The sequence below is a fragment of the Rhinolophus hipposideros genome (assembly GCF_964194185.1).
Source record: "Rhinolophus hipposideros genome assembly, chromosome: 11".
In the NCBI taxonomy this organism is placed as follows: domain Eukaryota; kingdom Metazoa; phylum Chordata; class Mammalia; order Chiroptera; family Rhinolophidae; genus Rhinolophus; species Rhinolophus hipposideros.
In genome coordinates, this window is record NC_138057.1 from 40,279,005 (window position 1) to 40,292,282 (window position 13,278).

Genomic DNA, 13,278 nt, shown 5'->3' on the forward strand with positions numbered 1-13,278 from the left:
AATTTTATTTAGTTTATTATTGGTTAATATTCTTAAACTGAGCAAAATTACACTAAAAAGTCTCATTTACTTCTGTTATAATTATCAGAGGCAACAGAGTTTACTACTAATGAAATATTGCATATGTTTGTATATATTATTAACATCTTCTAACCACCTTCATATGAGTATGCCTTTGTGATTAACAAACCTGGTACAATTACCCTCATTTTTTAAAAAAGAAACTGTGGTAGTGGGGGATAAGGTAGTTGTGAGATTCCGTTGGAAAGCTCTCAGCTCACCTGTGAGAATCAAAGATACTAACTGATTTCCTGAAGATACTCTTCTGGAACAAGGAATAAATGAACTCTAAGCATACAGACCTTCAGACTAAACTAATATCTATAAAGCAAGTAAATGTACCTTTAACCAAGAGTTTTTCCTCATTTTCAGGCGCCCCATCCACATGTCTGTCAGTAGCATTTGGGTACAAGTATGCGAAACAAAGGGCCGCAATCCTCCAGACACAGCCAGTTTCAAACAGGTAGAATTGCTCCAGTTCTTGAGTTCATAGGTCAACAGCTTCATGGCCATTCTTTCATTCTGTTTGAATGCCCTCTCCAATACATCCAGGGCAAGCTGGCCAAACTGTCTGTAAGGACACAGTGGGGATCAATGAAAACAAAAGCAGGTGAGAGACTCAGAAACATTTAAAAAGATTGGATAGGAGACATAGGAAAGACCAGTACAAAAGCAAGAACAGCAATTTAATAATCTCAGTCTGCAGAAGCTATTTTAAAGGAATTGTTGCTCGGGATATGGATTGTTCTCCCTTTCCTGAAGGAACAGAACTAGAGGGCTTACACTATAGCATGTAGAATTTGGTTTACACCCGAAGTGCCTGAGCTATTCGTGGGGAAAAGCTACTCCACACCACAAAACAGGCTATATATACCTTGGTTTGGGGCTCCCTGATAAGACCAGAAAAGAATTTTTTGACAGAAAATACTGTTCAAAAGTGACTAGCAATTAAGAAAATTTGTAGGACTACTTTTTTTTTCTTAAGGTTTTTAAGGTTTTACAAAATGACTTAAGTAAGAGACCAGACCTGGAGATACTTTCTGTGAGTTTTTTCCCTCTAAAAAGTTGATGCTGTCATTGTCTGGAATATTGTGGATCGAAATTAGTTTCTATTAGTTTCTATTAACTCTAGCTTCCCTTCTTTCCTCACTACTCTTAACAATTAATGAAAAAACAAAAACATTTCTAACTTTTCTATCTTCCACCATCACGCTCGGGTTCTTTAATACATAATACATTTACTTGTTTTTCTGCCTGAGAGATACTTAAAGTAAACCCCAAGTTTTAATTTAACTTAGTATCAAAGAGTTGGAGAGTTGGGAGAGACTTTCAAAATCATTAACTGAACATTTCAGAGTGAGGAAACTAAAGTCCCAAAATCTGGTCAGCTGACTTCCCCAATAAACAGCAGGGCAAGGACTAGAGCCCAAGTCTCCTGACTTGAAGGCCACCTCTGTTCCTTTCATTTCACAAAGCTCCTTAAAATACCTAAAGATCCTTATTTATAGGAGTCCATGAAATGCACAACAACAGTTCCACTCATCTTCCCAGTTCAAAGGTGAGGGAGATATAAAAGTGCCTAGCTATTCTGAGAACTGTCAATGTTTAATATGAAGTGAAGAGAGAACTCCTACTTTGAGTAATTTTTCAACTCTTCGGAGGCATCATCTACCATGTTGCTCTCCTTAGCTTCACGGGCCATGGCTCGGTAGAGTATAAAAGCAATCACCGCCTTAACCGTGGCCTCCTCTCCATGCTGCCAAAAGAACATGGCCATCTTCTGCCTTTTCATTAGCACAGCCCAAACCAGCAGGTCGTTGTAAGGGTAAATAAAGCCCGTAGACTCAGGGTCATCAGCTATATTTTGTTCTTTCGACTTCTTCCTTGATTTATGAAGGACTGCAGTCTTTTCCTGTTAGAAAATAAGAATGGGTTTCCAAATACTGAGATACATGCTGTCTACCTAAGGAAACACATCAGGTACCTTAGAACTATTTTTTAAATCACTGAAAAGAGATGAAAATAATAAGAGCACTTTATAAACCAGAAACCAAAAATTTGTCCTTTTAAGGTAATCTATTTCTTATTGCAACTAATAGTTCCAGGGTCCCTAAGGTGAGATACTTTAAATTCATTTAGCGCAACTCAAGACACTACACTTTTGGAACAGAGTTACTAAATAACTGTATGGCAGCTTTTAATTTCCCAAGGAAATGGATTGAAATAATATTGGATAAATGAGAACTATTAAAAAACTCTAATTTCACCTTACAAATAGATTCATTATCTTCCCCTTAGAGAAATGTTACCAGTGTTGCCAACATGCATCCAAATAGATTGGTTTTGAGTTTCCTTTATTCTGAATACATTCCTCTAGTGATGGTAATAATGGAATACTATTAACCACCCTGTATAGCTCATCTTAAAGGCTACTTTTCTAACCACCTCCATTTTCTGTATCACTGTGGATGTGTCTCTACGTCAAAACTCAACATACTGCACTATGGTTATTACTTTGGGGTGGGTGGGACTATTTCTCAGTCATCATTACATTTTCCCCAATCTACCTGCATCCCAAATTCAACCAAGCACCCAACATAATGCCTGGCAAATAATAAAATTTAATAATTATTATTTTTAATTAAAAGGGAGTAATAGCAAGAACTGTAATAAGTTCCCTCTATTTCTATAAATAAAGGGAATTTGTATTCATTGGTGATGATGAAGGGTAATTTTACAAAATATGTTTTCATTCTAGGAGTTATGGAAAGCAAACCTCTTTCAGCCAATATAGGAACCATTCATGAAAACTCGAGTAAAAGCATTCATCCCCAAAGAAAAGTGGGATCGAGGTAGTATGGGAAGAGAGGGAATATCGATATTGTGCACAAGCAGGCACACACACATTATATTGTCATACGGTGACATTATGCTAAAATTAATTTCAAGAAGGCATCAAAGGGAAAAAAATAAGATGCAAAAGGTCAATATGAGAGAGCAGTAAAAGAGAAGGAAGTAGTCACATCCAATTAGCCTCAGGGAAAGGGGGATGGGGGCTCAGTGTTGGGTTAACAATTACATTTTAATGGCATTCCATGGACTGCTTTCCTGTGTCACCATCTGGACATGGTGGCAGTAGAAACAAGGTAGGCTGAAGTGCCAGCCCTGGCAGACATGTAGTTCCCAGTGCTCTGTCCTGGGCCTTTGCTCAACATTTAGAGGACAGCTGTGTTATGCTTTGGATTTGTGCCATCTGTTTATACTTGTAAAGGGTCCCTCAATTTGTACCACCTTTTTTCCAATTTCAAATAAAGAAGCCATCTCAGAATGAATGAACAATTTTAGTTGGAAATCTAAACGGAAGTAACAGTACCTTGAATTTGTAAGGCTGTGCAGTTCTAATGAACTGGGAGTGCAACGTGCTTTCTGCAGATTCTTTTCTATTTCCTGAAGCACATCTCTGGTGAAGAGGGGGCTGGGAATAACTTTGAGCAAAGCTGGTCACTCTCTGGTACATGTTATTTTATTTTTAAAATAAAACAAAAAGAGAAAAAGATTATAGTGGTAACAATTAACATTTTATTTCTAGACAGTAATAAAAACCAAACATAACATTGTGTTACCAAATATCCAATGGTTCTCTCTCTCTTATCTATGATTAGTAATCATTAATCAGAGATTAATTACTCCCTCACCCAAAAAGAGTGATCTCCTCAATCTCATGATTTCCTTCTGATTAAGTACACTGTTATTTCCTAACATCTTAGAAAACATGCTCTTTTGTTCCGTATTATAAACTTGCATTCCATCTCTATGTGGAAATTCCATTAGAATCAATGGATGTTCTATACCTGGAACAAGCTCAGAATAGGCAATAAAGATACACAGTTCTGATAAGAAAAAGTTCCCATTCCCAAACGGCTCCAAGGTTAAGTTAGAAAGTTTTGGAATTTCTCCACACGTTATACAATATCGCCACTGGAATTCCAGCAGCTAGGTCAACAACATAATTCGTTGCTCATCAGCATGAAACTTTCATCAATGAAAAAAAAACAAAAAGAAGTATTGTAAAGGGACTGACATAAAAATTAATGATACAAACCACAGGCTTTGAACTATTTTATTTATTTTTAGTTTCTGTTTTATGGCTATAAATTAGACATAAAAATGATAGGGTCAAGATTTTTTTAAAGATACTCAATTACCATTGCAATACAGAACTAATAGTATGATTAATAATAATCACAATGGCTATTATTAACAGTTACTCTATACCTTCTTATGAAAAACCCAGAAATAGGAGTTTTTCAAATATTGCTTTATTTAGTCCTTTTGATGAATTTATAAAAGGGGTACTATTATTATTCCCACTTCATAGATGAGGAAACTGACACAGAGAGAGGTCAAATTTCTTGCTGATGATTGCACAGCTACTAATGAGCAAAATGAAGATTCAGTTCCATATTTCTCTGACTCCAAACCATGTATTTGTAACCGCTATGGTCTAATTTACTAGAAAACACAATAAACCCTGTACTTCACTAGCAAATAATCAGAACTGGGTAATTTCCCACAACTGTCTAGAAAGGCCACTAGGGAACTTGCTTAGCGTGCTCCCCTCTGAGTTGCACCAAGGCCACAGTCAGTCCCTGTACCTGCCACTGGTCACCTCACAGCAAGGTGTATTTTGTTTAAATGAAGGAGCTGATACTGCGAGTGGATCCCTATGCCTTTGAAATTTCAATAAAGCACATTTTCTCTGTGAGAGGTGGGTTTCTTTTTGTTTTAGTTTTTTCATTTCCTAAGCCAAGTTGGGTTTCACTTCACCTAATTCTTTACAAATAAAGGTCAAAAGTAGCTTGATATTCTGGACTCTTCATGTGATCTTACCCCAAACTACCTTTCCAGTCTTATCCTTTCACAACTTTTTGGCACTTCTCCAGTGACAAAGACCTCCCTGTCACTGCAAAAACGTACCCTGATGTCCACAGTGCTGTGCTTTCCATTGTCCTGCTCTTCTATCAACCCAAAATGCCCAAAACTACCATTTCTAACACTTCCATTATCCTCTAATAAGAACTAGTCCCTTTAGCTTACTGTTTTGTAAGGGAAATTTTAAGAAACAAGCAATGTTTTCTCTGCTAATCACCTAACCAGTCTAATTTTACATTCCTAGATTTTTCAAAACTATGTGGGAAAATAAATACATACTATATGTATTTTTAAGTACACTCTGCATGCATCTTCCGATACAATCCCTACAGTTGTCCAAAGTGTGTCATCTTCAGACTATGAACTACTGTGAGTTTATAGATCTAATCCTATTAAGCTTTAGACTTCTGTATTTTCAAAAAAGAAAGAAAGAAAAGGAAAGAACTCATCATCTCACCCTCTAACTTTTCTTATCACATTAATTCTGTGTAAATATAGAACATATTATATGATGTTTTGTATTATTGTCAGTTATTCATAAATATGTTTCCTCTACAAGTTTCTAAACTCCTGATCTTTATGTCCAGCCCAGGCCAGTAAGCCAGCACTTAGCACAGGACCTTACATATACCAGATACTGAATAGATGTCAATAAACAGAATGCCCATTTTAAAAACAATCCCATCTGAACTTCCCAAGCCATTTTTTTAAAGTATTATTTATACTACTTCTTAATTTTACTAGGGTATTTTTTAATTGTGCTACCTTCTGTTTTCTGTAGAGGCTGCTGTAGAAGGCTCTGAAACTTTTTCTAGTGTAGCTGCTGCGATACGCTCCACCAATGAGGTATTCTACTACCAATCCAATATCAATCAGTGTTATTCTGTAGCCTGACAGAAAGGTATGCTGAAACAAAAACATGTAATCAATTGTAACTTTCAGTTCTCTTTTTCTATCTTTTTTGCCATGACATTAGAACATAACCAAATCAACTGCAAAGACATGCATTCATACTTTTCAATCTCTTTACAAACTGATCAAATAATATAACCAGCTATTGATACAATCTGCTTTTTCAAATGGGAATGGATACCTAGCCTTAACATAGTTTTAGTTTCATAGACATTGAATGTCTGCTTATATCTGCTCATTCATTCTCTTTTCCCTCTATCTCTCATGCATACATACGCTTTACAATAAAATACATTTAAATTTGGTATAAAAGATGGTTTTCAATTGGAAATGACATAACTACTATAAACAGAAGTAAAATTACTGAAAGATATACTGAATGTATGTGATCCAAAATTAACATTGGGTTAAATCTTCAGCTTCTCTCCTTATTAAAATGTTTATAACACATTGCATTGTGTTGATCACATCATACTCAAAACAAGAATATGGAAGTAGAACAAATACAAATAAGGAACATGGAATGGCAGAACAAAATGAGGCATCAAAACATGACGCTATGCCAAGGTTGTTAGGAGAGTTGAGCAGCAGACATCCAAGTACATGGATCTTAATCTAAATGAAAATTATTTTGACCCCTTAAAGCCCACCTTACTACCCTTCAAAACTGTTAGTTCTGAACTGCAATTCACAGGACATTTTTAAAGGCATACACAGTGCTGAATAAGATCTCTGAAAGGAACAGATTATGAATAATGTTCAAAAGCTTTGAACAAGAAATAAGGTGATACACATATGTACATGTAAACAACTTCATTTCTTTTTCACATTCATAATTTACTGTTTAACAGGAACACCAAAAATTATACTTATTTGCTGCTAGTTATGAGCATATTTAACCTATTTCATTCCTTCTTCTTCAGTTTACTGTGATAGAATCAGAGTTTAAGGATATACTCTAAGGAAAATCATTTTGATCTAGCACAAATCAATGCAAACTAAATACACATCATCATGGATACTTGGGCTTACTGCTAATTTGCCAACTAAATGTCTCTTTCTGCAGTCCTTTCACTCTGGCTCTCCTACCAAGTCCACATAACCAGAAAGCCCACACTCACTTCATCAAGGTACCAGACTTCTGAAAAATGAGGAAAGAACTTTTTTAAAAAGGTGCTATGGATGGATTTTAATCATGGTGACAAATAAAAGGCTCTCCCAGTTTACTGCGGATATGAATAAAAGTTCTTGGTAATTAAAAGAGAAGGGATTGAGGCATAAAAATCCGTTAAAGTTGGGAAGTTTTGGTAAGTAACGGGATAGATTATTTTAAATATGACTTAACTCAAGATTCAACGAGAATACAACGACCAAAATATGAGGAAGTGTATACAGCAACGGGATTCATCCTGGTTCCCTAGCACAATGCTTAGACGTACAGAAGAAGTGAGAGTCCCCAAGCCATCACTAATAGTCAAAACAATAATAACAAAACTAATGGAGATCACATATTAGTCCTCCAATAAAGAGAACAGAACTAAGAAATGTTTTTATTTTCAACAGGTATCATTATCATCATTGGCAATACTGTTTGTTGTATCATGTTGAGCCAAAGTTCTGATTAGAAGTTTTGTATGTCTCTAATTCATATTTTATAAGAGAAAATAATTACTAGCTAATGTCGCTAACTTGGTGGATCGAATCTCTAAGAACACAAAGTGAATTATAGGAAAAAAATATAAAAGTGCAGTTCAGTGATAAAATTGTTCCGTCACTGATAAAGAGCATAGGTCATTCACCAAGACGTCCAAAGCTACATTTTACAAAGCAAAATCTGGTGACACCTCCATCACAAAGTTAAGGCAATACACAAAGACATTTGCACACCTTCGTAATTAGATTACCTGTTTTACATCTCGGACTAGATGATGCAAGAGCATATTAGTAGGTCCTTGTTTCTGTAATAAAGAATAAAAGGAAAACTTTTAATTACCTTTTAATTACCATGTGCTTGGGGGGAAAAACTTTATTTCAGAATGCATAAATAATCCATAACATTAAAAATTTTTTTCAACATCTTTAGTAATGAAGCTTAAGCCAAATTAATTCCAGGGAAGATGTTCCTCAAGAGAAGATGTAATTAGATTGAAATACTTTTAAAAGCAAGCTATCTATAGGTAGATAGTAAGGACTTAATTAACTTGTCACAAGAGGCAGAAATAAATTTTAACTAATTTATAAACTATCCTTTATCACATATAAATTACACAATTACAAATTCCACACATAATTACATCAACAAATATTTATCAAACACTTATTATGTTCAATCAAGCTTCTGAGGGAGTCAATGAAGATCATAAGTACTTTCTTTGCAGAGTTTCTACAGTGTAATAGAAGAGAGTGGATACTTATATAGAAAAATAACCAACAATATGAAGACGGATGTGCTCAAAAGAGTTGCAAATAATTTGTAAGGCGAGATCACTGTGAACCAAAGTGTTCAAGAAGACAGGACTTGAATAGCGCTTTGAAGAAGGGCTAAAATTCAAAGGACGGAGAAGGACATTTCAAGAAGGGTACACGTGGAAACAACCAAAATGTCCTTCGATAGACGAATGGATAAAGAAGTCGTGGTACATATACACAATGGAATACTATTCGGCGTTAAGGAAAGATGATATAGGAGCATTTGTGACAACATGGATGGATCTCGAGAGAATAATGCTAAGTGAAATAAGTCAGACAGAAAAAGCAGAGAACCCTATGATTTCACTGATATGTGGTATATAAACCAAAAAGAACAAGACAAACAAATGAGAAACAAAAACTCATAGACACAGACAATAATTTAGTGGTTACCAGAGGGTAAGGGGGTGGGGGGTGGGTGATGGGGGTAAAGGGGATCAAATATATGGTGATGGAAGGAGAACTGACTCTGGGTGGTGAACACGCAATGGGATTTATAGATGACGTAATACAGAATTATACACCTGAAATCTATGTAAATTTACTAACAATTGTCACCCCAATAAATTTAATAAAAAAAAAAAAAAAAAAAAAGAAGGGTACACGGCTTAAGCAATTGGTGTTTTTTAAATGACTAAGCCAGTCTAGTTTCCATAAAGGGTTGTCCCAGGAACATTTCAGTAACAGAATTTTAACAGTGGCCTTAGGTTAAGATGCTTTCAATAACTCAATAATACTAATGTGGTCTCATTCACATCTGAGGCATTAATTATGATCTTACTACAATATTTTCTTAAGTTCCTTTACACTTCTATTCTGTGTAATTAATAATGGGAAATACAAAAATGTCCATAGGACAAAATGGAACTGGTAAGAATGTTTCTCCTTTGGTTGAAAAATCTGTCTCTCTATAAGCTATCTTTGTACATGAACATTCAAGAGGCTTGAACATTCAAGCTAAATCTTAAGGTAAAGGTGACTGATAAAATGTTTCAGTACTCACTGTATTATAGAGCTCTTCCAGTCGAGAGATGGTAAGAAAGCGATGGAGGTTCACTCCATATTCTATTAAGAGCTTCACAAAATCTACCCGATCCATCACTAAAGCATCGTACATTGCTTGTTCCAGTGAGCCTGGCTTCAGAGGGTAAAATAAACAAAAGATACAGGGTCAATTAAGAAAACAGAAATAATGAAAGTATTATGTGTATTTGTATTCAAAACTATACAGACACAATAAATATAAAATAAAAATCTTACTAAGAAATGTTCACGACCTGAGTGAAGAAATAACAAAAAGTGAACTTGAAGACATAAAGGATATCTTGAATAAATTTGTTCTTGGCTGGGAAGCTTGACTATTGTAAATATCTGAACCCTTCCCAAAATAATGTACAGGTTTAATGCATTTCTAATAAAAATCCAATGCTTCTTTTTCTTTCTTTTCTTTCCTTTTTGGTAACTTGGCATGTTTCCATTTAAACTACACCTGGCTTCTGGGTGTAAATGGCAAATTAAACAAACTTACCTACTTTTACTCTTGCCTAAAACTCCATTAAAACTATAGTAAAGGGTTTTTATTTTTTTTTTTTAAAGAAATGAATCCTCAAAAATAAGGAAGTCAAGAGTGCAACATTTTGGAAGTTGGAAAGCAGGTAGTCGATGGTAATTGATGTAGCAGACTCCAGAAAGCCAGAAAGTGAAAGTCCCCAGAAACTGAAACTGGAAAAAGTCAAAAACCAAATAAATCTATGACACAGAATTCTAGCAGTATCAGGATGAAATAAAAGCACACATGCTGAATTCCTAATGTTGGGACCTTTCCAATCATATTCCCCCATCTGACTCCCATAACACTAGCAACAAGGATTTTACCTGGAGGCAGAGATTGGAGGATTCTTTTCTGGTATTATGATTTGTATAAGAGAAAAGACATACATATGCTGACATCTTAGATTCCCCAACAAATGGCAGGTAGATCACTCCACTGTGAAGCTCACACCTACAAGTTCAGAATTTCCAATGTGCTTTCTATTCTCCATACTTAAACAAAAAGTCCAGAACAAATAGTCCACAAAACATCAACTAGGAGGTATCAGACAATGCAGGAAGAAGAAAATTTCAAAAGAATTATCATTAATAGTCTCAAAAATAAAGGAACATATTTGTATTCAGGATGCTATTTAAAAAAAAAAAAAAACGACAATCAAAGAATAAATTTGCTTGCAGAAATTAATAGTATACTACCAGAAACAAAAAACTACCTGCAAGGCATGAAAATTAAAGTTGAGGAAATCTACCAAAGAAACAATATAGAAGATAACAGGAATAAGATAAGATTAGAGGAGGGATCTATTTAAATCTAACATTTAAGTAAAGGGATATTCCAGAAAGAGAACAGAAAAAACAAGGAGGAAATTCCCCAGAATGGAAACACATGATTGCCAAATTGAAAGCATGTGTCCAGCATAATGGATATAAAGACTCAAAACAACTCCAAATCTCAGAACACTCCATAAAGGAAAGATTATTTTAAACTTCTGGGTGGTGGGGGGGAGGGGATGGTCACAAACAAAGGATCAGAAAACAGAAAGATTTTTACTTCTCAGCAGGAATACTGGGTTCTAGAAGCTAAGCATTCAAAATTCTCTAAGAGAAATTACTTCCAATCTTAAAACATATTCAAACACATAAGTCCTCAAAGTTTTTATCTCCCATCCTACCTTTCTCAGGATAGGAGTTACTGAAGTTACTGAAGGAGGCACACCATCAAAATAAAGAAGTAAACCAAGAAAGAGGAATACAGAGAATACAAAAACAGGCACTCTAACACAAGAGGAAATCCCTCAAATGATGCAGGACGACAGTCCAGCACCAGGAATAGCACGCAACCAGCCCAGATTACAGCACTGAGGACTACAGACAGAAATATTGAAAGGTCTCTGAAACTGATGATTCAAAAAACAGCAATATGACTTATTTTTAGAAATATGGAGATTTATAAATGCCAGAACAGTCAAAAAAATTTGTCGAAAGTACTTGGCTCTTGGGATTAACAGGGCAAAGAACTACTGTTTTTTAAGTAGCCTTTTAGTACCATTTGATGTTTTAAACAATGTGCATGTATTAGTTTGATCCCAAAATAATACACCTGTGATGTGGTCACAACTGTAATTTTTAAAAATGAAAAGTTAATAGTAATTATCATAATCACTATAGATAACCTTTCATCTCTCTGTTTTTTCAATTTTCACTAATTTTTATTATGAGCATTTATTACACTTTAATGCAAAAAATTAAGATTCAAATAACAATATAAAAAATCTGTCCATTCAAAAAAAAAATAAAAAGGCTTTCTATTTTGTCTTTCCCCCAATTTCCTTTGTTACCTTCAATTGGGCTGCAGAGCCAGAGGGGGAAAAATGTTTTCAGTCAAAGTAGATGAGAGAAATGTCTTTGAGACCCCTGGGTACCCCACTGCAGAGATAGTACCCCACACCCTTCCCAATCCAATGTATCTCTCCTCCAACTTTCTCTTTTGCCCCTCACTAACAAACCAACACAAAAAATAGTTTTTTTCCAAATAACTTTGTTTTCATTATACCTTCCAATGTTGTCCGTGTATTAGGATATGTTTCTTGGCAATGTCCATTCTGTCCCAAGCCATTGCCAGATTTAATTGTTCAGATGCTGATAAATTTGTGCCTAGGGTAAAATAAAGGAATGATCATATAATTTACTTAAAACATCAACATATAAATATACACAAAATGTCATGGAATGTGACAAGAGGAAGTGAGAAGCAGTTTTAACCCTATTCAGACACTCACCTTTCAGCAAAGCTGTTAGGATGGCTAAATCAAGGTCTTGCAGCTCTTCAGAGTCAGTCTCAAATATGGTAATCTATAACAGTTGAAAAACAAAAGCCATATATTTGGGGCACTAGCAAAGAAATGCTTTCAAGAGTACCCACAAAAAATTCACTCAAGCTAATGAATTGAGGAAAACAAACTTCATTAACTTCAAAAATGACAAAGTTAAAAATTTTTTGTTTTTTAGTTATTGAAGAAAAAAAAATTTAGTAGGGTAATGAAAAATTGTGGGCATACAAGGGGAGAAAATTACCTAAAAAAATTCCATGTATCCCAGAAGAAACATATATGAAAGAACATGGCTACATTCATGTACTATGCACATGCTATAATGAAAAGAAACTCAATATGAACTCCTCATGTAAAGACAATCATTCCTCATTTTGAAGGAGTGCCAAATGAGATCCTTCTGTTCTCCTAACCTTAGAAACTAAGACTGTTGCTTTTTAATGAGAAATGTATCCTCAAGGATTTGTCATAAAATAAGTGAGGCAATTATAATGCACTCAGTGAGCAAGTAGAATGGACAGCACAGACTGTCATCACAATGTCAAAGTGTCCAATGCATCAAATTTTTTATTTAAAAAAATGCAGCTGATTTTTTTAAAGACCGATAAGGATATTCCTTATGATTATAAAAGGTCCCCTGCTATTAATGCATGTATCTCATTCTTTCCAAATGAAAGTATATGTTATACAATATAGGGAGCTGTTCAACAAAAAAGAGCCTAGACTGGCAAATTCTAGCCCCAGACATCCCACTAACTAGTTAGCTCTGGGTAGATCCCTTATGGCCACACAATCCCAGGTTCCTCACCCATAAAATGAGAAGGACCCTAATCTCTAAGTTCCCACAAAGATAGGAAAACCATGCTTCTACACTTCACACATGGGATCCCTGCACCTAACAGCTCCTCTATGTGCATCAATAAAAATCCACCTTCAATAGTACAGGAACTGAGAACCTAATTCCTATAATGTGCAAACCCTTAGCTGCCTCCTCTAGTTCCCTCTTGATCATTACACAGCTTAT

The 13,278-nt window shown here is 35.1% G+C and overlaps 1 protein-coding gene across 1 annotated transcript in view; it reads right to left on the reverse strand.

Moving 5' to 3' along the window:
* TRPM6 (transient receptor potential cation channel subfamily M member 6) overlaps nt 1-13,278 on the reverse strand; it is a 119,091-nt gene that overhangs the window by 64,902 nt on the left and 40,911 nt on the right. Inside the window, exons 10-17 of the mRNA XM_081066275.1 lie at nt 12,204-12,276; nt 11,978-12,078; nt 9,377-9,511; nt 7,809-7,862; nt 5,758-5,898; nt 3,434-3,568; nt 1,695-1,972; nt 403-631 (exon numbers count right to left, since the gene is read on the reverse strand). Coding sequence (XP_080922401.1) covers nt 403-631; nt 1,695-1,972; nt 3,434-3,568; nt 5,758-5,898; nt 7,809-7,862; nt 9,377-9,511; nt 11,978-12,078; nt 12,204-12,276 — 1,146 coding nt within the window. The remainder of the gene's footprint in view (nt 1-402; nt 632-1,694; nt 1,973-3,433; nt 3,569-5,757; nt 5,899-7,808; nt 7,863-9,376; nt 9,512-11,977; nt 12,079-12,203; nt 12,277-13,278) is intronic.